The sequence below is a fragment of the Crocodylus siamensis genome, chromosome 6 (genome assembly GCF_052110815.1).
Source record: "Crocodylus siamensis isolate JL-2025a chromosome 6, ASM5211081v1, whole genome shotgun sequence".
NCBI classification, from domain to species: domain Eukaryota; kingdom Metazoa; phylum Chordata; order Crocodylia; family Crocodylidae; genus Crocodylus; species Crocodylus siamensis.
The window spans coordinates 93,233,290-93,259,249 of record NC_143400.1 but is presented as its reverse complement, the minus strand read 5'-3'; the positions used below and the strand labels follow the sequence as shown (position 1 = coordinate 93,259,249).

The 25,960-nt window shown below is 45.8% G+C and overlaps 1 protein-coding gene across 1 annotated transcript; it reads right to left on the bottom strand.

The window, feature by feature from the left end:
* Window positions 1–1,289: 1,289 nt before the first annotated feature.
* LOC149863201 (cytochrome P450 2J4-like) lies at window positions 1,290–25,893 on the bottom strand. The gene is made up of 9 exons (XM_090051183.1): window positions 25,723–25,893; window positions 23,010–23,172; window positions 20,914–21,063; window positions 14,592–14,752; window positions 12,127–12,303; window positions 10,015–10,156; window positions 7,775–7,962; window positions 3,713–3,854; window positions 1,290–1,547 (listed from the first exon to the last, which is right to left on the bottom strand). The coding sequence occupies exons 1-9, from the start codon at window positions 25,891–25,893 to the stop codon at window positions 1,369–1,371; spliced, it is 1,473 nt and encodes a 490-aa protein (XP_089907309.1). The 3' UTR covers window positions 1,290–1,368.
* Between the last annotated feature and the right edge of the window lie 67 nt (window positions 25,894–25,960).

The window sequence follows — 25,960 nt, the reverse complement described above, 5'->3', positions numbered from 1 at the left end:
ACCCCTGCTCCTGTGTTTCATACCTGGAATGTAGTTCCTCTCTTTCCTTTGCCAGCCTCTTCCTGTACCTCTTCCTCTTATGTACCATCATCATTGCTATCACTTGCAACCAGGCCTGAACTGTTGTTCCCTACCAATGGTTGTTGCTTCTGCCCGGGGCAGGGGGTCAGACCTGATGATCTGTTTAGGTCCCTTCTGACCCTAAGCACGATGAAACTGTGAAGCTACCAGTATCCTCAAGAATTCCTTGTAGTAGACGCACATGACCCTGGCCGCCCCCAGCTCCCAGAAACACAGTTGACAACCTGTGTCTTCTTCCACATGGACTTCAACTCTGCTGTTCTGATAGCATTGACTGGACTTACATTTATGTCCCTACTGAGACATCCGGGTCATGATGCTGTCATGCAGCACCTCATTGTGAGGCTTTTCTCTGCAGCATTTACTTCACGTGAAGATCACTCGTGGTATAAAGAGGTCTGCATCCTCCTTATGCTTCCAGTTAAGACATTTGTGATACAATGAATCCATCATAAATGGTTGTTAGGACAGTGGATATTTCAGACATTGGTGAGAGTGCTGAAGCATAAAGGGGGGTAGTTCTGTATAAAATGGTACCAGGAACCACTTACACCGTGTTTATTTTGAGAGCAGTCACATGCTTTGCTCCACCCCACCGCACAAATCGGATCTCTGAGGGTAACAAAACTGTGGATTTGGGATGACCATTCAGCAGCTCTGGGGCTTGGAAGCAGACACACAATATATGCACCTGGGGTCACTTACTCCATACTAGTTTACCAGATCTCTCACATGGTACTGCTGTCACAGTTTCCATGACTTGCCCAGGGAAGGGCTGTACATTGTGTCAGAGAAAATGCATCATGTGTTCAGGTCCAAAGAGTAGTCCTTAGCCAGCAATTAATTTTGTGAGAATAAGGAAAGTAGTATTTCCTTAAAGCTATGACATTCTTGCATATTCATAGTCATCCTTCAGCCATGTCCTTCCCTCAGACCCACTTTCCCCCACTTTGTTCCTACAGATTTAAAAATACAATGCACCTACCCTGAGAAGCCTCATTCATAGGTAATCTAATCCAAATCTGCCATAAATAAAAGCTGAGTCCAGTTTCCTTTTTTTATGCTTTTTTAAATCTGTGATCTAGCAACAAGAAATTCATGACAATACATTTCAGAAGTAGGACTGTGCAGGGACATTCCTATGGTTTAGTAATGTAAGAGACTTTCTGTCAATGGGATACACTGGCACAAGCATCAGGGGAAAAAAAGGTTAATACTTGAAGGAAATTCTCAGCCCCAGACATGGTTATTTCGCACACCAGCCCTTCATCTGTGACGTGCTGCAGACTAGCGAGGAACTGCACAAATCCCGTATGGATGGGGCTGCCACGTGCCTGCAAGAATGGGCTCAATATTGACTTGCTTCACTCCCTCTGGCAGCCTGAATGTGAACGCCCGCAGCAGGTTAGAGAAGAAAATGAAGAGCTCAGTTCTTGCCAGCAGCTCGCCCAAACACACACGGTGTCCTGCAGCAGGGAGAGAGAGGGAGGGCAGTAAATATCCAAGTGGTTCAGATCCCCACAGATCACTGACATGAGAAGCAACTGGGTTACCATTTTTATCCTGAAAACAGTAAAGCAATGGAACAAGCGGCATTGGGAAGGTGTGGAATCTCGATTATTGAGTGTTTCTGCCAGATGCCTGTCTGGCCTCTTTCTTTGGTACAGGGCTTTGGACTAAATGACCTTTGAGCTCCCTTCCAGCCTCATCATTTAATGATAAAGCAAGAGAATTTCTGCTAATTTTGGCAAGCCTTCCTTGGGACTAATGTAGCTAAAGCTTCTGTAACATGGTGTCTAAAAGACACAGGTGAATGCTGAAAAGCTGTGTCTGAAAGATCACATTCAAGGTTACAGGAGATTAGATGTTCCTTTGTGTTGTGAATTCATCTTCACAACATAAGAACCAAACATTTCTCTAAAAAATGAACTTACAGGAATTCCTTTAGGCTCCTGTACTCCTTGTATTCTCCTTGTAGGACAGGGATGTCTGGTCAGTCTGCAGGCCAGAACAGGCCCACAGACTGGCCCCACATGTTGGATCCAGCATGTGTCCTAGAGTGGGCACTATATGCCATGTATGTCCTGGAGTGGCTGGACACACAAGTCCCACTTCAGCAGATCCTACAAGTCTGTCCTACATCAGATCCTGCGCCTTTCCTGGAGTGGCTGGAGCAGATACTGTATGTGTTTTGGCACCTGCACAGGTTATTCTGGGGCTGCTCTACACGTGCTGGCCTGCAGCACCCACTCTGGGGCCATGCCAGATGCTCTGGGGCTGTGGTCCATGTGCCGGCTGCTCCAGGACACACTGGATCTGGCAAGGGGCAGACACATGATTCTGGAATGGCCAGAGCAGGTGCCAGGCATGCGGCCACCCAGCATGTACAACAACAGCCTGTGAGTCAACTGAGACCCCAGGGCAGTGGGGGCCAGATAATAGGGCTCTGTGGGCTGTACTGTAGAAGATGCTGAGGTCTTAGATCTTCATGATCTAAAACTTCAACTACTACTCATATGGTTAAAGGCCTGCAGGTAAAATCCTATGAGAGATTGAGGGACCTGAATCTCTTCAGCCTCTGCAAAAGAAGGCTGAGAGGGGATCTTGAGGCCATCTACAAATCCATCAGGGAAGGGGGGAGCAAGGAATAGGGGACACTGTGTTTACCAGGGCACCCCTTGGGGTTACTAGGAACAACAGCCATAAACTGACAGAGAGCAGAGTTAGATTAGACATTAGGAAAAATTTCTTTATAGGGAGGCTTGCCAAAATCTGGAATGGGCTTCCAGGGGAGGTGGTGCTCTTCCCTACCCTGGGGGTCTTTAAGAGGAGATTAGACAAGCACCTGGCTGGGATTGTCTGACCATAGTGCTCTTTCCTGCCCAGGGTAGGGGGTCGGACTTGATGATCTACTGAGGTCCTTTCCGACCCTAAAAATCTACGAAATCTATGAAAGTACTTGCAAAACTGTTTGCAAACTCTTTCCAAATGTACCTCTCAGATTCAGTGGATCCTTATTACTTTTATATGCATTTAGCAGTAGGTCTTTTTCCTTTTGACTGTACAAGACAAACAGAGGAGCCCAACAGCCACTTCCACATAACCATCTCCACAGTCGTGTCACTAGCACTCAGGAAATGGAGGGTCCAAATAATTGTTAAACACAGCCTTCTCTGATGTCATAGGAAGTAATGGATCCATGCTGGTTACAATTCACCTTATCCATAGTACTGATGTTGTGGCTCTTTCCTTATGCTTTGCCTTTCGTAGTTTTTAAAGCAAATTAACAAACTTGTTCTCTTGCTAGACCTGTTTCGCCCTTTTTAATTATCACAAGGTTTCCCATGGGAGCAAAGCTAGTCAGCATCTGCATTACTCAGTAGTTTTTCCAAATTAATTTTTAATTCTGTGGGACAGATATTAGGATTAAGAGATACAGCTGTCTCTAACAAGGTCTTGGGAAAGCTTGAAAAGCACTATGACAAAACAGCCATTCTGAGCATCCTGGTCCACATGGTCATTCCTGGGATCAGCGATTTAATATACACTGCCCACAGACATTCGATATATACCCAAGCTCCCACCCTCCCCATCTAATCCACAAAGAAGAGTTTGCTTTGTCTGGGTTTACCTGCTGAAAATGGCAGAAAGGCTTTCTGGTTCACAAAGTTTCCATCCTTATCCAGGAAGTGACCAGGGTTGAATTGGCGAGGGGTCTCCCATTGCTCAGGGTCATACAGGACAGAACCTATATTAGGGAAAATGGTGGTGCCCTGCAAGGAGGAAACCACTGATTCAGTTTTGTCTCCGCATCTCTTCCCATCTGGGAGAAGCAGGCACATAAGACATTTAATTGATTTAAACAAATTTCAGTTCCCATTTATTTTCAGTGAGACAAATATAGAGCAAATAGAAAAGAGCAGATCAGGCCTGACCAATCTAATTTCCTTCTACAATAAGGTGACAAGCTTGTGGATGGGGGGGCAGGAGTGTATGCAATATACCTTGATGTCAGCAAAGCTTAGGACACTATTTTCCATATTCTTATTAACAAACTAAGAAAATACAAATTATATGAAAGTACAAGAAGGTGGAACCGTAGCTGCTTGGACCATCATGCCTCAATGTTTACTTGGGACAGTGTTTAAGTGAGGTTTCCCAGGAGTATGTCCTGGGTCCAGGATTGCTTAACATCTTCATTAATTAATTGGATTTATGCGGATTTGCGGATAAGACCAAAGTGAATGAAATTGCAAATGCTCATGGAGGTTGCCAAAGATCATCTTTCTGGGTCTTGATTCTTTGGGACTGGCCTCATTTTCAGAGCCTAGGTTGAAAAAATATGATTAATGGGAGCAGATCTGAAAGGAACCAGTAGAAGAACAATTTCCATAGTCTGGGAGGGCCAAACTTTTCAAGGCATTGAAGCAATAAGTTTGTTAGGGGAACAACCTCCTTGAGGAAGAGGGGATTTCAACATGAAATCAATAACTTCCTTTCCTCTTGATTACTAGAAGCAAAGTGCTTCAACCTCTGAGTGGTGCATTGCCATTCAGCTGGCAGACCCTACAAAGATGATCCTTTGAGATATATTGGTGTTACTGAGAGAACATTTGTCCAGCCAACAACAAGCACAAGCCATATGACTAGTAAAAGAGCTTAAGAACTTCCTTTGGGGCAGCTTTGACAGATACACCTGGTATTCCATCATGAAGAGGATAGCAGTGGGAAAGATAGTTTGTGGGAATGTACAGCATTTCCCCAAGGAACCTATAGCATGTGGTTAAAAATAGGTGAAGGAAAATAAAGAATGGGCATCACTGTAGAACTGGATAGTGAATGGCAAAGCCCTCTGGCACTTGACTCTAAACCTAATGGTTTAATGAGATATTGCATGGCCTTTAAGTGATTGCCATATCAATATCTGATGCATAGCCTCTGCCATGAGTAGAATAATTTGTTTTTGGGGCAGCTAAAATACATCTCCACATCTGGTTTTACAAAAGGATAGTGGCAAATCTCTTAGCCCCAGTCTCCTATTCTGGACCATGTGGGGCCTTTTTGAATTTAGGGCTATGCACTTTGGCCTCAGTTTGAATGACTAATGAATAGACTTCTTCACCCCCATTAGAACATATGGCTGCTTATCTTGATGTCAATACAGGCATACCTCGGAGATATTGCAGATTCGGTTCCAGACCACCAGAATAAAGCGAATATCGCAATAAAGCGAGTCACACACATTTTTTGGTTTCCCAGTGCATATAACAGTTATGTTTACACTATACTGTAGTCTATTAAGTGTGCAATAGCATTATGTCTAAAAAACAATGTACATACCTTAATTAAAAAATGCTTTATTGCTAAAAAATGCTAACCATCATCTGAGCCGAATGGCGCCAATGGAAAAATGGTGCCGATAGACTTGCCCGACGCAGGGTTGCCACAAACCTTCAATTTGTAAAAGCGCAATATCTGCGAAGCGCAATAAAGCCAAGTGCAATAAAACAAGGTATGCCTGTATTTTCAATTAATATTAGGGAGATGGTCTCAACTCTGTAGCAGAAGTCTTACACTGTAAGGAATAACATTAACTCATGAAACCTCATGAAATGTGCCATCAGGTATATCTTTTAGGACACAGGCATATCAAACCACTGGTAGACCAGGTACAAGCCCTGAAGAACTGCACCACTTCTATGACCAAGAGGCAAATATGGTACTTCCTAGGCATTGCAGGATATTATAGAAAATTTGTAGCCCAGTTCTCCAGCCTAGAAACGTGGTTTAGCTAATTCTTAAGAGATTCTGAAGTGTTGAGCAGCCTTCCAAAACAAAGAAGCAGCACAATGTATGTAACTAATAATACAGACACCTGATTTCACAAAACATTCATCCTTAAGGTCAGTTCTTCTGACATTACCATTTAGTTTGCTGTATTACAGAGGAATGAGAACAAAGACCACCCAGAACTTTATCTTAGTTGGAAACCATTTCCCAGGGAACAAACGTGTGCAAAAATGAAGAAGGAAAGTCTGGTTGTCAAGTAGACCTGAGTTTACTATCACCTGGGTACCCATTTCAAATTAGTCACAGATCCCACTCCACTGAAGTGCCTGAAGGGAGGAGGAATACTGCTGGTGGTATGAGAGAATGGTACCTCAGCCCGCAGTCCTTCTTGTACTTAGCAGAGCACTGGTCAGTGGCTAGACACAAACCCATGGACATTGTCACCTGTGAAGGACGAAGAGGGTCTTCCACAAACAACACTCTTGCTACTTCCTGGAGACAGGTCTGTAATGGGGTTTATAAGCCCTACACACTAAAGAAGGGGGAAGACAAGACCCCAAAGAATGTTAGGACCCAGTAGCAACTCAGGCAGCTCAGACAGTCGATCAGGGCTAAGTGTACAAGCGAGCCGAGTCAAGAAACCAGGAGCTCAGAAAGCAGGCAGTGTTACCAGAGGTACAGTCTTAGGTCAGAAAGAGTCCTGCTGCCTGGACACTTTCTCTTCCTCATCCAGAACAGATATAGGAAGAGAATGACGGGTCAAATGGCAGGAGCCGGGCACTCAGGTATGCTTCAGTGAGTGGGTGGTGACTTGGCTACTGGTAGAGGCTTTGGACAGACCTCATCCAGCTTTTGGAAATAGGAGCAGGGTGGGGGGCTGGGGTAGACAGACCAAGGCCTGGATTGAAGGCTGCAGGCCTGATTGCTGCTCACAGTCATAACACAAAGAAGGACAGTGCTCAGCAGGAGAGGGCCAGCCTTCACCCTTCTACAGGCTGCTTTTGCTGATAGTTGATTGCAAGCCTTCCTGCTTTGCCCTGCGGTGAGAAGGCCTTTTACAACCTACGGCGAGGTGGGAGTTCACTCAGAAACCACTCTGATAAGTAATAAATCACAGTGCACCCCAGCATTGGTCGCTCCAGCTTGGTCTTCACTTGTAAGGAAGGTAAATTTTATTTGCAAGATAGCTCACATGCCTTAGCCAGTGAACTGTAAAATCCTAGAGGGACCAGCACTTCATGGGTTAACACAAGGTATACAAAGCAAGATCAACCACAGGTGGAGAGCTAACTTTGGGGTAAGGCCAGATACCTTGACAGAAGGATAGCAGAGACAGCACACAGCATTAGTTATGTGCGGTACAAAGCCACCTTTTTCCTGTACCAGTCAGAGCACCCCTTGCCTTTAGATTCAGGCTGATCCCCACCTACAGTGCAACCTCACAGCAGCCACACAAGCAAGCCGCTTTTCTGAGCCTCTCCTTCAGTCCACAGTTGCCAAGCTATGGTGCCCCTGCAGCAAGTGCTTGGTGCAAAATCCCATGCCATCCCTTCTGCACTGCATTCTTTAGGAAGCAGGGGCAGGGACTTCCTGTCAACTTTTGGCCAACAACCTTTTCTTTCTGGCCATTGCCCAGCCAATCAAGGCTCCTGGAGCTGGCTTTCACAATGCCATTGCTGCTGGGGCTCCATGCCTCAGTGACGGCAACAGGTGTTTTACAGGTGACCTCAGCCTTTGAAAGAGCACTCAGCGCACAGAGACATTTCAAATGTGCCTGGGAACATGAACTGATAGGACTTTCTGAATGCATTACTTCCCAGAGGTAGGAGGAGTGGTGGAAGGGGGAGAAAGCCTGTGCCCTTTCCTAAGGATGTGATGGGGTGAATAAACAAAGTCTGTCTACCTTGGCAAGGGGAAAGCCCAGCAACATTGTGTTCTTCGCACAGACTCTGGGTAATCCAACTGGAATAATATTGCTGAAGCGCTGAATCTCATGAATCACAGCATTTGTGTAGGGCATTTTCTTCCGATCCTCATAGCAGATTAATTGGGAAGACCCCAGAACAGCATCCAGCTCCTGCTGCACTTTCTCTAAGGAGAGACATGCACTTTCACAGATAGAAAAAGCACATCATGATATCAGGTATGTTGAATCATGCACATTTATCATGAGGCCCTGTCAGTTCCCTTTTGGATGATCACAGTGGCAAGAAAACAATTTAAAATAGAAATTATTAATTTTCTATAAATAAAGGTAGACAGAGGGAAACACTGTAGTTCAAAGGCCCGAGTGCCAGAAGAGAAGCCAGCCCCTCCTGAGATCAAATCCTGGCTTTGGCATTGATTTCCTTGGAGACAGTCACCAAGACCCAGATTTAGGCACTGCTCTGCTCAACATTGCATCACTTTAAAAGAGGCGTAGCAAGCACTTTCAGTGCCTTGGGTAAGGGAAGGAAAATTATGCCAACCACCGAAGAGCTGGGGGTTGGGGAAAGTGGAGTCTTACATGCCTTAGCCCTGTGCACTTGGGTGGCAGCTGCTATTGTTGTGGGTGCTGCTGTAGCTGTGTGGGTTCAGGCTGCTGCAGCTGGGGGACTGGTTCACTGCACACTGGCTGGAGCAGCCCCAGGGCACAGGCTTTGGAGCCTCACTCACTATCCCCCAATACATTGCTGAGGCAGGGCTATACCTGCCTAGTTCCTATGGTTCGGCAGTTGAGATCATTACTCTATGAAATCCTTTGTAAACTCAAGGCAGAGTAAGGGCATATTAGATGGCCCAGACAAAAGACCCAATTACAGCTTGATCCTTCCACTGAGGTTAGAGGCTCAGATAAGTCCTTTAAACAATAATTAGATTCTAAACGTGGAAACATTATCAATTTATTTTAATTTTCCTTGTCTAGAATCAACTTTTTGAAGGGTCATCTTAAATTCATTCACCCCTCCCCCTGTACCACCACCACTGCAGTGGAGGGTGGTGGGACAGGCAGCAGAGGAGTCAAGTTGCCTGATCTCTGCCCCTTGCTGCCTGGCCTCCCACCACTTCCCATGCTAACTGTTTGCCCCCTTCCCCAGTGCCTGCATGCCCCACACCTCCCCCTGTGATCCCTATACCCCTTGCTTCCTGCCTCCATGTTTGTACCCCTCCCACCTGTTCCCCATCCCCCCAGCATCTGCCCCCTCTCCCCTCCTTCCCTGTCCCTGCAGCCCAAGGTCTGCTCCTTCCCATGGTTCCTGCACCTCCAGGTACTTGTCTCCCCTTCTGTCTGCTCCTAACCCCTCTTCCCTGCCATTTATGTTCCCCTTGCAGTTCTGGCTTCTGCTGGTACCCCACTCTGGCTCAAGACAGAGCATGGAGCTCAAACTTCCTCCAGGCCCAGTCCAATCAAGCTGTTGTGGTGGCAGCAGCTTCAGCCCTGGTCCTGGAGCTAGCACTGGAGCTGCTGCCACTACAGTGTGGCTGTGCTCTGTGCTCTCTGCCCCAGGCCACAGTAGGGTCCCAGCAGGATCCAGAGGTGCAAAGAGAAGGTAAGTGGTAGCAGGGCCAAAGGTGCAGAGAGCAGGGACTCCAGGGGGTAGGTGGTGTGAGGGCAACAGCTGTGCTCCAACTCCAACTTTGAGGTCAGAGTTGGAGCCACAGTTGTTCTCATCTTCCCCCAGCTTGTATTTGAATTTAAGATGAGGGGCTTTGTTCCCCATGTTGAACGGGGGGAAAACACTACTTAGAGCTGAGTAAATACAGTCATTCTGTAATCATTCATCCTTTACATATATCCATTTGCTCAGTGAAGGTAGCCAGCAGTCTGACACACAGGCACTAGGGACGTCCAGCAGAAATGTCAGCACTAGGCAGAATTCAGCTCTTCTGTTTATGCACAAGAACAGGGTTTCTTCCCACATTCCCTTTGAGTTCTTACAGCCCTGTAGCGTATGAAATATCCTGATGCTTTCTCATTTGTACAGAGCTGAGCAGTCTGACAGTGCTAAATAGAACCAGAATAAGCATCCAGAGAATGACAGCCTGATACCATTCATCTCTTCTGACTGTAGGTCCCTGCATTTAGCTTATAGTCATCTAGGTAAAAGGTTCAGAATTGATTGCTGTCATGCATGAACAACATCCTTGTCCCCTCCCTCTCACCTTGGATGTCTAGATAGGCCACCATGTAGAGGAGGCTCCAGTACAGCGTGGTAGCTGTGGTCTCCGACCCAGCCAGAAAAAGGTCAACTATAGTATGAGCCAAGTTGTCTTCATCGTATGCAGACTTGGATCCATCTTTAGCCTCAAGATAACAAGCCAAACATTGACATTAGAACCCACAAGTTAGGACAATCTGTTGAAATGGGTTGAGTGCAACTCCACAACTGCGTTGTGCACTGCCCATAACGTAACCAAACAAAGCCTCTTTAAAAACAGTAATGGAGGGAAATGTTTTGGAAATAACACAGCAGGCACCTACCGTTGTTCATCCTCTGGCTATACCGAATGGTTAATCTCAAGAACTGGACTATGGGTTTATACATTTTGAAACTTTCATGTTCTTGGTATAAATAAGTACTTCTCTGATAATGTTTATTGGGGTGTATTATTCATGAAGTATCACTAGTTACGCGCACAGAGTCATGGGGTATGTGTGCCAGTACCTTCTTTTCCATTGTGGTTAGTCCTTGTGGTCCTCCCCCAAAGCAGGCCTCCCACTCAGCTTCCTCTCCCGACTGACCTGCCATGCCTCGATGTTATTTCAGTGAGTGGGTCACTGGGCAAGGGCCTCGCTCACAGGGGTACAGTTACTCTCACAGCAGAGGTCCATCTGGGTCTCCTTGCACGCAGCTTCCTACCCTCTCCACCATCATCCCAATGTCTTTTTGGTCTGCTATCAGTCCGCCTGGGGCTTGTTCCATTCCTCTCAATGCACCCAGTCTCAGCTGGGGGTTACCTAGCACCAGCCTTCTTCAGGCCTCTAGAGCTCCTCTGATAAGCTTGCACTAGTCTCAGCTTCCCTCCAGCCTTAGTCTGGTTTCTCTCTGCTCTGGCCCTATCCTAAGCCTACTTGGGTGGCTGTATTCTGGATCCAGCCTCCTCCTGCAGCTCCACTCTCACACCTGAAGCTGTTCTGCTCATTCCTGCTGGAGTCTTTCCCTTACATCCCTGCAAGGGCTGGGTCTCCATATCTCTTTTCTCCCTCTTAAAGGGCCCTTCCACTTTTTTCCTTCCTTCTTTGTAATGGAGATCAAAGGGGACCCTGTTACAGGGATCTCAAGGGTCATTTGGTCCAACCCCCAACTTGAATGCATGAATGCTATTCCTAAGTCACCCCCAACCAGTGGTTATCCAACCTCTTCTTGAAAACCTCCAATAAAGAGCTTCCACAACTCCCCTGGGCAATCTGTTCCACTTCTTCACTGTTTTTTTCCTGACAACTACTCTAAATCTGCTTTACTGCTGTCTGCTAGGAGAAAAGTTGTTCCTTCTCTCCTTTCTTGCAGTCTTTCAAATATTTGAAGACTGCAATCATGTCCCCCCCCTTAATTGTCTCTTCCCTAATATGAATTTACCTAAGTTCTCTCAGCCTTTGCCTCTACAGTTTGTCTCCCAGCCACTTTATTATTTTTGTTGAACCCCCTCCTCTCCCCCCAGCCTCCTGGACGCTCTCGAACTTGCCCACATCCTTCTTAAAATGTAAAGGCCAGAACTGCACACAATACTTGAGGAGACCTACTCAGTACCACGTTGGGTAGCACTGTCATCTCCCATGTCATACACATAATACTACTGTTGATACAAAACAGATAGCAATTGCATTTTTTTCCTCTTTTACAATTGCAGCACTGTCACAATCCTTGGTTAGGGCATCCCAGAAGTTCGAGGCTGGCCCCACAGCCTACAGCTGCCTATAGTTGGATACAGACTGGATTTTGCTCCCCAGACTCCTCTCCCGGACAAGTCTAAACCTATAACCTGACCAGATTGTTCAACTTTATTGGAGGAAGTCCTTGCCAGCTTTCCAGTTTCCCCAGAAATTATGCAAATTAAAAGACATATTTGTCTGCCATTTCCACAGAAAGGGATGCTTGTAATTTTCAACTGACTCTCTGCACTCAGTAAGGTATATAAAGCAAGACTTACTGCATAAGAACATTACGTACAAAAAAGTAACTGCTAAATCTGGAAAGAGACAACAGACAAGATGCACTAATAGTCCCCCCAGCCTTAAACTCCACTAATGTATGAACATGTAGCAGAGTCACTTACTTTTTCCATCTCAACCAGGTAGAAGTCAATGAAATCCTGTGGCTCATCCGGTATCCCTCTCTCCAGATGCCTTGTGATCTCCATCTTTGCAAAAGAATTTAGGACATCATAGGCAGATAAGGCTTTCTTGTGAGGTCCTGGAAGATGGTGTATTATATGGGGAGCTAATTCATACAGCTATGGTAGAAAGAGATGGGAGATTCCATGATTCATTTGACAGGACTGGGATCTTTTAAGATCAGTTTAAAGGCTGAATTATACAAGAGAAAAACTTTGGTAGTGGAATAAATGAGTACATATTTGGTATTGTGTCAGAAAAATAATGCAATAATAACTGCATGCACAGATACAGACTGGGGAATGACTGGCTAGGCTACAATACTGCAGAGAAGGACCTGGGGGTTACGTTGGACCATAAGCCAACAGCACGCTCTTGTTGCAAAAAAGGGCAACAGCATCCTGGGCTGTATTAACTGGAGTGTCACTTGCTAATTGAGAGAAGTGATTTTTCTGCCTATTCAGCCCTGGGGAGGACTCACCTGGAGTACTCTGTGATTAGGGGCCTGGAAAGCACGATTTATGAGGACAGGTTGAAAGGACTCAGGTTATTTAGTCTGGAGAAGAGGAGTTGGAATGTGGGATTTGATAACAGTCTTCAAATACCTGAAGGGGGATTACAGAGAGGATGGGAATGGGCTTTTATTTGTGGCTGTAGGGGACAGAACTAGGAGCAACGGTCTGAAGCTGCAGCAGGGGAAATTTAGGCTGGAATTGAGGAGGAACTTTCTGACTATGAGGGTGCTTGGTTAAGCATTGGAACAAGCTACCTAGAGAAATTATGGAATCTCCATCCTTGCAAATTTTCAAGAGCAGGTTGGACAGATGCTTGGCTGGGATGGTTTATTTGGGATGATCCCTGCCTTGAACAGGGGTCATCCCAAATAAACCATCCCAGCCAAGCATCTGGGATGGTTTATTTGGGATGACCCCTGTTCAGATGGCTTAGTCATGGTTGATCCTCTCTTAATTAGAAGGTGGGACTAGATGACCCTGTCAGGTCCCTTCCAGGCCTACTTTCCTATGATCATGAGCATAAGTGACCAGAACTATACAGAGTACTCCAGATGCGGTCTCATCACTGCCTTGTATGACATTCTTCACTATTTCATCACAGGTCAACCAGCACTTTTCTCTGTTTTTCTTTCCTTCTTCACATCTTCATACTAACCCTCAGCCCAGTCTATGCCAGTAACACTTCCTACCCCACCTCCATTACATTTATCGTAATTATGTATTGGTATTACCATAACACCTGTGCTCCAGTCATGACCAGGACCTCCATTCTGTTTGGTGGTCTGTAAACACTGAACAAAGCCAGTCCCCATCCCAGAGATCTTACAGTCTGAGGAGGAGCAAAGGGAGCTTACATATGGAGGAGCTTAAGAAGACAACAATGAGATGACATAGCTTAACAATAACAGGAAGGGATCCTAGCGGATCAGCACCCCATCAGTTGTCACATTTTTTGTAGTCATGACAGCAAAGAAGAATTATTTTAAAACCACTCCTGTTCCTTTTTTATAATATCCATGAATTACATAAATATGCAAACTCATCTAATAATTACAATAAAGATCACTTTTAAAATGAATATACTAACAACTAATTTTCCCAGTAGCTCAATATAATCAACTTTATTTAATCACCTTTCCCTCCTGCTGCCCTGGGACTTGCCCCTTTGCTCATACCCCCGGCTGTAGAGATGTCCCAGTGCAGGAGGCAGCAAGGGGGCTGGTGCTGGCTTTGGTGTGGACAAGTGAGGCAGCCTTGCAGTGTTAATGAAAGGTCCATCCCAAGCTGGAGGAGCATGAGAGAAAGCACAAGGGTGCCTGTTTAAAAATGAGGCCAGCCAGCAGTAGAGGCTGGCATGATGAGCCCTTTGGAAGCCGTTCAAGACAGAATGAGAAGGACGTTATTAATGAGTCCCATCATCTAAAAGAGTTTTAGGCCATGGATAGACATGCATTAAAAGCTCTCTGTGAATACCGCACTCCACAGACCCCTGCCGCCTCCTGCTGCAGAATCGGAAGCTTGCGGCAGCACAGCTTTGCAGGCAGGGGCTGGACAGCAGGATCTCACATGCCCCTCAGCACGGGAAGGATCCTGGGGGCAGCTGAGTGCACAGGACAGGAGAGCACTCGTTGACTTTCGGCTCCGCTCCCCACGCTGTATGCGGGAGGCCTGGCGGAGCATGCAGGCACTTCAGAAAAGTAATGTTTCAAAGTGCTTCCTCAGTTCTGAGGGCCAGTTTTTAAGTGCTTCAGCCATTATTGCAGAGCTGCTTTGGCCATGCATGTCTGCATGCTTGCTGTCAGGTGTGCTGTCTAGAGTCCTTAGTCATCACATCTGGCATTTACTTTTCTCATTTGCTATTTCAGAAAAAAGACAACAGGTATTTTACTCACGTGGTGACCGAGGCTCTCAGTAAATCTGAAGAGCGTCTCAGTGGCTTTAAGCAATCGATGAAAGTTTTTGTCTTCACTGGGGAAGCGATATCCAAAAACCACAGCACAAATTACATTTGAGACTGAGTGGAAGAGAGGTAAACACGGATCCAGGGGTTTTTCTACAAGTGCAACAATAAGCTGTCAGTATGAATGTTTCCTGATGTAATTCCTCTCCTGACTGGGGAGAGAAGATAGTGAACACTTCACCAAATGCAGCTGGACTGCAGAGTGGGAGGATGACATTCACTAAAAAGCAAACCGAAACATATTCAATATTAAGCAATATTAATCCAATATTAAGCTTTCTTGAAAAAAGGCATTGCTAAAACAGATTACTCTTAGCTCTAGGGCTATCCCATTATGTTTCTGGTATATGGGGCAGAGGCTAGAGTCCAGGGGGGAAATCTTCAAGTGCTTGGATTTTAATTTTTTCCAAGGTGTCTATCCAGTGCTCTTGTTACAGCATCCTCTGGTGCTGAGGAAACTCCTCCAAGGGGGGAACCCCACAGGATAGGGGGTGGCAGGTGGTACATAGATAGCTGAGTTTGTGATATCTGAGAGGACCACATAGGGTGCAGGAAGAAGTTACATTTATTGCGTGATCGGCCCTTTGAAAGTGCTCTACAGTCATGCTATGACACACATGCACAGCACTTTTAAAGGGGCTGATAACATGACAAATTAACTCTTAGCAAATGAGGGATCAGATAAAGGCACTCTACGTTGGAGTGCATTAGGGAACTTATGTTCCCTAGTGTTAATCTGTCCTGTGATTGGGGCTAGGTCAATGCAGCCAAGCCTTGCCCCCAGGGCTATCCGCAGGAAGGGAGGGAGAGCAAGCTTTGGGCTGGCGTTTGCCCGGCCTGAGCTGGAGGCGGGTTGGGTGTATTGGAGCCCTCCTGCCTCAGCCTCCACCCCCACCTCCAGCTCAGTCTGAGCAAACCCCAGTCCTTAGCTTACTCCCCATCCTTTCCCCCCTCCCTTCCTGCAGGCAGCACTGCGGGGTGGACGGGGCTGGGGAAAAGGAACAGCTCTTCTGCTGCAGGCAGGCTCGATCCCTGCCCTGACTCAACAGGCAAGCATCAGGGGGCACAGCTGCTCCTCTTCTGCTTAATATTGGATACGTTTGGATTTGCTTTTCTCAGTGAATGTCACCCTCCCACTCTGCAGTCTAGCTAGGACAAAGGCCTGCAGGTCTGTCAGCACTCATGGTGACTTGCCTGACTGGTTCAAAGGCGGCAGACCTCACAAGATGTGTAGATAAGCTGCTAAGGAGGGCTGGGGAGCAGCTGGAGGTCACGGTGCTTGTGGGTACCAACAATGTGGGTACCGGTAACAGAGAAGTCTTGGAAGCTAAATTTAGGCTGCTAGGTAGGAGGTTGAAGTCCAGGACCTCCCTGGTAGCATTCTCTGAAACTGCCGCGCACAGGGCCAGCTATACAGTCTCAACGTCTGGCTGAGCCCGTGGTGTGGGGAGGAAGGACTTAGATTTGTTAGGAACTGGGGGACCTTTTGGAACAGAGGGAAGCCTGTACAGAAGGGATGGTCTTCACCTGAGCCAAATTGTACCAAACTGGTGGCACATAACACTAAACAAGTGGCAGAGCAGCTTTTAAACTAAAACCAGGAGAAAGCCAACAGGTACACAGCAGTGCACAGTTTTGACTGAGACCCCCTACAAGGGTGAAATTATAAAAAATGAGGATAAGAAACAGAATGAGGACAAGCACAATCAAATACCTTTAATGCGTAAAAAATCACAAGGAAGTAATCAACCAAGCAACAATAAAAAGTATGCATGCTTTTATACTAATGCTAGAAGTCTAAGATCAAATGGCGGGGCTTTGAATGCTTAGCTGTAAATAACAATATCAACATAATAGGTGTCTCTGAAGCATGGTGGAATGAGAAAAATCAATGGGATACAAATTATACAGGACTGATAGGGTAAGTCTTAGTGGTGGGGGATTGGCACTATAAAGCAAAGACTGCATTGTATCAAATCGGGTAGATTTTTTCAGCTGGTAAGAGATGCACCATAGAATCTCTGTGGATAGAAATCCCAGGTTTCAATAGTAAAAAAGTACATCTAGGGATATACTATTGACTCCCCCCCACCCCAGACCAGGATGGCAGCAGCAAGTAAGAAATGCTAAGGGAGGTGAGAGAGGCTGCAACAGCATAAAACGTGGTAATAATGGGGGACTTCAACTGTCCACAAACAGGCAAGGTCAGTCTGACATCAAGCTGGAATGCACAGCCCAAATTTGTTGATGTTATAAAAGACTGCTTCCTGACATAGTTCTGGAAACTCCAAGAGGAAAGGCCATTCTTGCCCCAGTCCTGAGTAGTACACAGGATTTGATGCAAAAGGTGAGTGGTACTGAGCCACTCTCTGAATAGCCATCATAATGCAGTTGGGTTTATTAGGGCCTTTGGGAACCTTCCTATCTATGTAGGAGGGGAGACAAGAAAATCTACCACAGTAGCCATTAACTTTAAAAAGGGAGACTACAGCAAAATGAAGCAGCTAGTTATATGGAAGTCAAAAGGGGCCTAAAGAGGTGAGGAACTTGCAGGCAGCATAGGCACTGCTTAAGAACACCATACTGGAGGTGCAGAATAAATGCATACTCAAAATCAAAAAAAAAGGAAAGCAGATCAAAAGCAAGCCAGCAGAGTTTAATGGCAATTTTGTAGAGGCAACAAGCAGAAAAAAGTCTTCTTTCAAAAAGTGGACATTAAATCCTAATGAAGAAAATAAAAAAGAGCATAAACACTAGCAAAGCAAATGTAAAACTGTAATGAGAGAGATTTGAGAATAAACTTGCTAGAGACATAATAAACGTTTCTTTAAGTACATTAGCAAACTTGCTGGAGCATCAGGCTCAGAGAGTAGTAATCAATGGCTCGATGTCTAGTTGAAAGCCAGTATACAGTGGAGTGCCCCAGGGGTTGGTCCAGGGTCTGTTTTTGTTCAATGTGTTCATCAACGACCTGGAAGATGGGATGCAGTGCACCCTCAGCAAGTTCACCCATGACCTGAAGCTGTGGGATTTAATAGATATGCTGGAGGGGAGGGCTAGGATTCAGAGTGATCTAGACAAATTGGAGGATTGGGCCAAAAGAAATCTCATGAGGCTCAAGAAGGGCAAGTGCAAAGTCCTGCACTTAGGATGGAATGATCCCCTGCACTGGTGCCAGCTGGGGTGACTGGCTGGGCAGCAGCTCTGCAGAAAAGGACCTGGGTGTCACAGTGGACAAGTGGCTGAATATGAGCCAGCAGTGTGCCCTTGTTGCCAAGAAGGCTACCAGCATCCTGGGCTGCATTGGCAGGAACGTTGCCAGTAGGGCAAGAGAAGTGATTATTCCCCTATATTCAGCACTGGTGAGGCCACATTTGGAGTACTGTGTTCAGTTTTGGGACCCCCCCCACTACAGAAAGGATGTGAACAAGTTGGAATGAGTCCAGCAGAAGGCAACAAAAATGGTTCATGGGCTGGGATACATGACTTGTGAGGAAAGACTGAGGGAACTGGGCTTATTTAGACTAGAAAAGAAGAGACTGAGAGGGGACTTAATAGCAATCATTAACTACCTGCAGGGGGGTTCAAAAGAGGAAGGAACTAAACTGTTCCCAGTGGGGGCAGACGACAGAACAAGGAGCAAGAGTCTCAAGTTGCAGCAAGGGAAGTTTAGGTTGGATATTAGGAAGAATTTTCTTACAAGGAGAGTAGTAAAACACTGGAACAGGATACCCAGAGAGGTGGTGGAAGTTTCATCCTTGGAGGTTTTGAAAACCTGGCTAGACAAAACCTTGGCTGAGATGTAGTTGGGGCTGGTCCAGCTTTGAGCAGGGGGTGGGACTAGATGTGACCTCCTGAGGTCCCTTCCAACCTTTTCTATGATTCTATGATTCTAGATGCCAAAGGCCCAGCAGGGAGTCAGTTGGGCCATTGCTTAGAAACTAAATGCATTCTTTGCATCTGTCTTCACTGTGGAAGATATTAGGGAGATTCCCTCACCAGATCCAGTCCACTCTAGGGACAAGTCAGTGAAGCTGTCTGAAAATGAGGTTTCAGTAGTTGATGTGGTAGAGGAAATTGATAAACTGAAGAGCAGCAAATCACCAGGACCTGATGGCATTCACCCTAGAGTCCTGAAGGAACTCAGGTTTGAGATTGCTGGACTCCTGACTGTAGTGTGCAACTTATCACTAAAAACAGCCTCAGTACCAGAGGGCTGGAGGGCTGCCAATGGGACTCCCATATTAAAAAATGTTCGAGAGGGGACACAGGGAACCACAGACCAGGGAGTCTAGTCCTGGAAAACTGGTAGAAATCATAATTTAGAAAAAGATTGTTCAGCACATGGATGAACATGACTTGCTGGGGAGGAATCAACATGGCTTTGTCAAAGGGACATCACACCTCACCAATCTACTAGAGTATTTTGTCAGGTAGCAAGTGGATCAGGGCAATCCAGTTGACATATTATATTTGGACTTCTGAAGTTTTTGACAAGGTCCCACCATCAGAGGCTCTTAATGAAATTAGATAGAGGATTACAGGAATTGGTTCAAAGATAGAAAGCAAAGGATGAGTATAAATGGTCAGAAGGAGAGAACTTCACTGAGTAGAAACACACACACACACACACACACACACAAGGAGAACCCTGTAGTTTAGAGGTGGTACGGGAGATGATGACAGAATCCTCAGTAAGAAAAACTTAACAGATCCCTTTCAGTGAAGTGCTCAGAGTTACAATGACGAATCACATACCCACTGATAAAATAATGGATGTCAAGAAAACCATCTTATGCCCAAACAGTAGACCAAATATAAATGAATTGTTTACATGCACAAGTCTAATCCCATAACCACTGGCAAAATCTGGTAGCATTCTTTTACGAAAATAGGCGCTTCATCCTAGCCCAGAGCTGTCAAACTAATGACCTACAAACCACATGCAGTTTGTGATGAGTTAAGTTTTGGCCTGAAGGCTCCAACCTGAGCACTACTCCCACCCCTGCTCCAGCTGCTGTTAGGGTCCCTGGGCCCCCCTTTCCTTCTCTGACTTCAGCTTCCTGTGCCTGCCCCTGGGGACAGCTTGGCCCTCAGAGCTCAAGAGGCCTGTGGCTTGCAGGGGACAGGACTCCTGCATGGCATGGCAGGAAATCCGTGGAAGTATGTCCTGTGTTGGGTGTGACCCCCAGGCACTTAGAAAAGCCCCATTCTAGGCCATAACAGAACTTTTAGTCTATCATTGTCCACAGTCCCTCGACCTATAGCATCTAAGTCTTGAGACTAGACTAGATTTAATTGGTACAGTGCTGGACACAATTTATTCTGGTCTACAATGACCACTATATCATGCTTAGCATTGTGTTATCCACCTCAGTGGCTCAAAGCTGTGTTTGAACATGGTAAAATCTTGTAATGAAGATGAGACTTAGCTTCCTACTTCTGCAAGTTGGAAGAATGTCAATATGAAGGGTAATGCTGTAAATAAACCCCACACAGTTTCCCCTTCCCTATTTTCCCAACAGGTGGCAAAGCTCTTCTCTGGTCAGCAGAGTCATAAGCATTTACTGTATATATGGGCTTGGTGGAGCTGTCTCAAGCCCTACAGCTGCATCACCTTGTGCAAATTGCTTCATTGTGTAAATGGTGCTGTTAGATTAAGTGCTTCTGGTCTATACTTAACCCTGAAATGAATGTAATATAGCTACCTTATATCAGCACTGGATGCATGTCAATAAGCTCTCCCTCTCTTGGCATACATCTAAGTGCTCCCTCAAAACAACTCCATTACAACCATTTCAGGATTTGGTATGCATGAAGCAGGTGAACTGTGCACTCTGGCATGACCTGGTGGTTGTGTAGACATGCTGTAAATGGTACTGAGACAAACAAAGGCTCAGTGTTAGTAAGCATACTAGGATACCTATATATCTTATGGATGAACACTAAATAGAAAGGAATGCATGTTACTGAAGATGACTATCTGGCACTTAAACTTCTTTCCACCCCTAATTATAGCTCTTAACTCCAATGGTTTTACCAATAGCTTGGAGAGAGAAAGTTTCTCAGGTCAGTACTGAACTACAGGACTAAACACTCTGCATTGCCATGCCATTTCTTGGGGTCAGCTATAGGGCTCCAAGATCTGTAAATGCTCCACTCTGGGACAGAAGCCATGTGAGATCAGAGTAGGATCAATGAGTTTGCATAAAAAAGGAACCCAAGGACTCATTTCATAGCAGTGACATACATACCTTTCATACTCGCAAAATGCTGCAGCAGATGATGTGCCTCCTCTTGTACCCAGTACTCCAGGCCTTTCTTCCCCATTCCCAGGTGGCGTAAAGTCATCACCCCAAAGCGTCTCTGTTGTTTCCAGGTGCGGCCATTTGAAAAGATAATACCTGAGGCCACCAAGAACCAGTTCTCTGTCACACTGATGAATATTACACATATCACTGAAAGACCATCATTTAATGAATCCTGGAATAATTTATTAGAGTTATTTTCCAAACGGGAAATGCCAGGTACTAATGGGTTCTTTAATTTAGCAGAGAAAGATATAAGAGCAACCAATGGCTGGAAGCTGAAATCAGATGAGATCACATTAGAAATACAGCACGTATTTCAACAAGGAGAATATTAACAACTAGAATAATGTTCAAAGAAATGCTGGATTCCCCACGTGAGTGGGATTGGGCAATATGGTAATGATTCAGTAGCATGTTATTTTCCAGAGAATACTACTCCCACATCCAAGGAGTAATCAGTCACTGAGAATCTATTTGCCATTTGTTATGTCCATGCATATTGGCCAGACAAGTGGGTAGGTACACACCTGAGCCAAGGCCTCGCTGATATAATGGTGGTTTATATGTCCAAGGGGAGAAGTGTTAGCTGTGAAGAAATCTAATGAAAGGCTTTTGGAAAAAATAACTGACTAGAGCTCTTTCGAAAAATTGGTTGCTTAGGACATTGGATTAATGAGCTAGCCATCTGAAAGGATGTAAGTATTTCCTAGATATAATTGGATCAGGAATGACACCTGACCTCTCAAGCAGCTGCACATCTGGCAGAGGAAATAAGCTGCAGAGGTAAGGAGATAAGGTTGAGTACTTAAAGAGTTGCCACAGGAGTAAGTTTTTGTCTAAGGATCCCTGGCATTGGGTGATTTAGGATCTTGTTACACCTTATGCTGTGAGATGCACAAATGTTGATCAGTTTAGTGCTAGTCTGGAGTTTGGAGCAGTCACACCTTCAAGTTGGGCAGCACATCTGTGGGGAGTGGCCACATCTTAATGGAAAGCTGGGTTTTGCAGATCAAGAGATAATCCTGCCCTGGAGTGGCATCACTTTGAGCAGAATAATAAATACTTCAAACTATATTAAGGTGTTAATGTGCTGACAATCCAGGGGTTAAGAGTTCCAGAAGCCACCCAAAATTACTGTATAACAAGGCCCTTAGTCTCCCAGCTGATGGAAGCTGCATAGTGCGAGCTAACAAGCTACTTGCAGAAAACTGGGCCCTAGTCAGAGCCAACAGTTGCATACTAAAGGGTGGTGCAAGTTAGAGTAAGATCATATCCAGTTCTTATCATTTTCTTTGTGTATCTGTCTCTTCCAATATGTAGTGATAGAGTGATGTTGCAGCTGTGGTGTCCAGGAATTGTACAAGAGGCAAGGATTTCTTAGGGTGAGATCTCTTACTGGAGCAACTGCATAGTTGGGGTAGAGTTAGACAAGCTTTAGAATGCAAGCCATTCTTCACTGAGACCTATAATATCTTACACAAGCCAGACAGGGTATGATTCCTCATGCAGGCAAAATCTCCTCTGCAAGGGGCTGGTAAGGCTGGCACTGGGACAATGGAGCAGAGGTGCACTGGACCAAGGAGCTGGCAAACCTCAGCTTCTTCTCTGTGGTCAAGCTATGGATGGCAGAGAAAGGTTTGTGTGTGAAGGACAGCTCTGGAGGTGTGAGAGTACCCTGGCTGTGCCACAGTGGGGTCCCAGGCAATGTGTTTGGGGCAAAGGGAGGCTGTAGTGATCACAACCATTTCTCATATCTGGACCACCATCCCCACTACTTCAGTACATCACCTCTGTCTTTGGCCCAGTGAGAACTGCTGACAAATTTCTTATGGATTATTATTTCTCGGGATTTCCCTCCTCACTTGAACACAGGGACTGTTTTCTCCCTACTTTCTTTTCAAGCAACCTGCTTACATCACTAGTTCTTCATAGCAATCTGCCATTACTGTACATGAGACAGTGGTCACAAAATATGGGAGTAGCCACATGAAATGAGAAGCTAGCACTTCCATGCAATTTCTGTGCCAAGAACATCTCACCTTTTCCTTTTTCTATCACTCTGAAGAACATACTCACTGCTCGCCCAGAAACTTCCTCAGGGTGAGCAGTCAGACCGTCTTTCACTGCATGAAATCCATTCAGGACAATGATGGGGGTCCATCCAAACCACAAAGTGAAGATGTCACCATGAATTTTTGCCAGCTGTAGAATAATCAGCACCAGTAAAGCACAGGTGACGTACTCCCGTACCAAGCCAGCCAGTACTGAGCCTGCTCTTATTTACCAGTCAGGAGGGAGCTGTGGCTGGAGAAATGCTCCCTTTTTTATGTAACAGTTGGACAACTTGACCTACTCTCAGACCCTGCTGTGGTTTCAGGGCTGACTGCTCATTCTGTTTCATAGTATCATAGTGCTTAGGGTCAGAAGGAACCAAAACAGATCATCAGGTCTGACCCCCCTGCCCTAGGCAGGAACATGTGCTGGGTCATAACACCCCAGCCAAATATCTGTCCAGCCTCCTCTTGAAGACCCCCAAGGTAAGAGAGAGCACCACCTCCCTTGGGAGTCCATTCCAGCAGCCTGTTTACTACTGGCTACCATGCGGTGCTTCCCCTTCCACCTCTCCATGGCATCAGAGCTGTTCTCATGCATGCTGGGCAGCTTTTATCACGAGAGCTCTTCTGCTTGCCCACCATCACTACAGCTCTGTGTTTCAGCCAGCCCTTTCTCCCCTCCCTGGCACGGCCCCTTCACAATACCCGCTGCATGACAACCAGACATCCTCTGTGCAGGAGGATCCCTCTGTGTTTCTTGGCAGTTTCCCACTCTTTGTGCTCCCAGGGAGGAGTGCAGGGAAGGGAGCAGGCCAAAGGCCTGGCCTAAGAGAACTGCCTTTAAAAACTGCACACCTCTCAGACCCCAGCACCATGAAAACTGCCAGCTTCGGGGTCCTGGAACTGTTCACAGGAACAACTTGACCTTACTTATCTCTGGAAGGTTTTTGTTTCCAGGGTTAGTCTAATAAAACTAACTGTAGTGATCAAGGGGTGAACGTTTGTTAACACAAGAGCCCTGTGATTAGTAGGCCTGTGCAAATAGGCAGCTATTCAATTCAGCTTCGGATCTGGCCGCTTTGGATGCCAGTGATCTGATCCAGAGCTCCAGATTGGTTTCCTACTTCAATTCGGCCGAAGCGGCTCCAAAGCTTTGGAGCTGCCTCAAAGATCTGGCCATAGGGTATAAAGGGGAATCAATGAAATACCTATAACTTTGCTGTTTTTTGTCTGATTTCGATGAAACTTGCAGGGGTGGTAGGCTTCATCACCTGAGCAGGGGCTACCACCTCTGCAGTTTTTATCCCCCTGTGGTGTAACACGTACACATGACTTGAGTTTTGCTTTCAAGAATTTGGTGTGCAGTTCCCCCCAAACCCCTGCATCTATCTTCTTGAAACTTGGCAGGCTTCATGCTCTCAGCAGAGGCTACCATCCCAGCAAGTTTCATCCAAATCAGACAAAAACATTAAAGTTATAGATATTTCATTGATTCCCCATTATACCCTATGGCCGGATCTCTGAAGCAGCTCCAAAGCTTTTCCAAAGTGGTTTGGAAAGTCTAAAGAAGCCAGCGCTTCGATCCAGACATGCTGCTTTGGTGTCTGAAGTGTCCGAATCTTGTCCAGATCTGAAGCGCGGTCCGAAGCCTCACACAGCTCTAGTGATTAGAGCACTCTCTCAAGATGTGGAAGACCTGGGTTAAGTTCCCATTTCTGCCTGAAGGGTTCAGATCCACCCTCCCACTTCCACTTAGAGTGCTCTAGCCAGAGATTTTGTTTTGAACAAAATCAAGGGTTTGGGGGGTTGTTTTGGTTTTTTTTTAGCCATTTAAATACCACAAACATGTATACATGTTCAGTGCATTCTTCTAAGCAACCCTATGGTGACCAGCCTAGAAAATCCACTCTAATAGTTAAAACTGAGGTCTTTGAAAGTCCCTCTTCTAAACTGAATGCTTTTTAAAAACATGGGACTGAGAGGGGTCTCTCAAGCTACTTATCCTTGCACTTATCCAAGAGATACTAAAATTCATCCTTCCACCTCTGCCCCCTACACACCCCACAGTCCCAAGGCAGTTTGGGGAAACAAAATTCTACACCGTGCCACAGGTAAAAAGCAGAGCAGACAAGGGCACTGCCAATGCCTGGCTCCTGCAGCGGTAGAGAAGTTATGAGATAAATAGGAACTTGGCTATATCTCACACAAGGAGAAGGCAGGAAAACCCCAAAGTCCTTCCAATCTGACTTGGCAGGAAGGGGGAAAGTCTGCTCTGACTCCAAATATAACAACTGGCTTAACTCTGAGTGGAAGAGGAAGATCTTCCAGGCAGGTACCAGAGAGATTTCTAAACACCAACAACAGCAGTACTCTCCAGTCAAAATGCTCACTTCTGTCTAAGGCTAATGGCCAATCCTTCAGACGAAGGCAGCAGAAACTAATACAGCCTTCAGGAGGGAAAAAGTTCCTTTTGTGGCCCTGCAGGTGACCAGCAGAAACCCTGAACCATGGAATTACTATAGTCATTTCTTACCCCAACACAGAAATTCCACTCCCAGTGCTGTTACATTCCTGGGACCACCAGTTTTTGCAGAAGTATGCTGCATCCCATGCTAAAAGAAACCTCTCTCCTGTCCAGTAGCTGGTCTGATAACTTGGCTATGAGCCTATTAATTAAAGAGTATCTGAAAATACTAACCTTCATGAGGAAATCACGATGAAGGTGAAAATGCAGCTGCAACAAGTTTCCAACAACGGGCAGAGGAATTGGTCCAGGGGGAAGGTGTCTACTTGCCTGTCGCAGCTTCAGAAACTGCATGATTAGAAAAGACACAATTAGGGCTATGAGAGCTTGACTTATTGTCAGCATCTTGCTGATGCCTTAGCTAAGCCTGACTGCCAACATTCAGCTACTTTGATGTTCCCACAGTACTTCC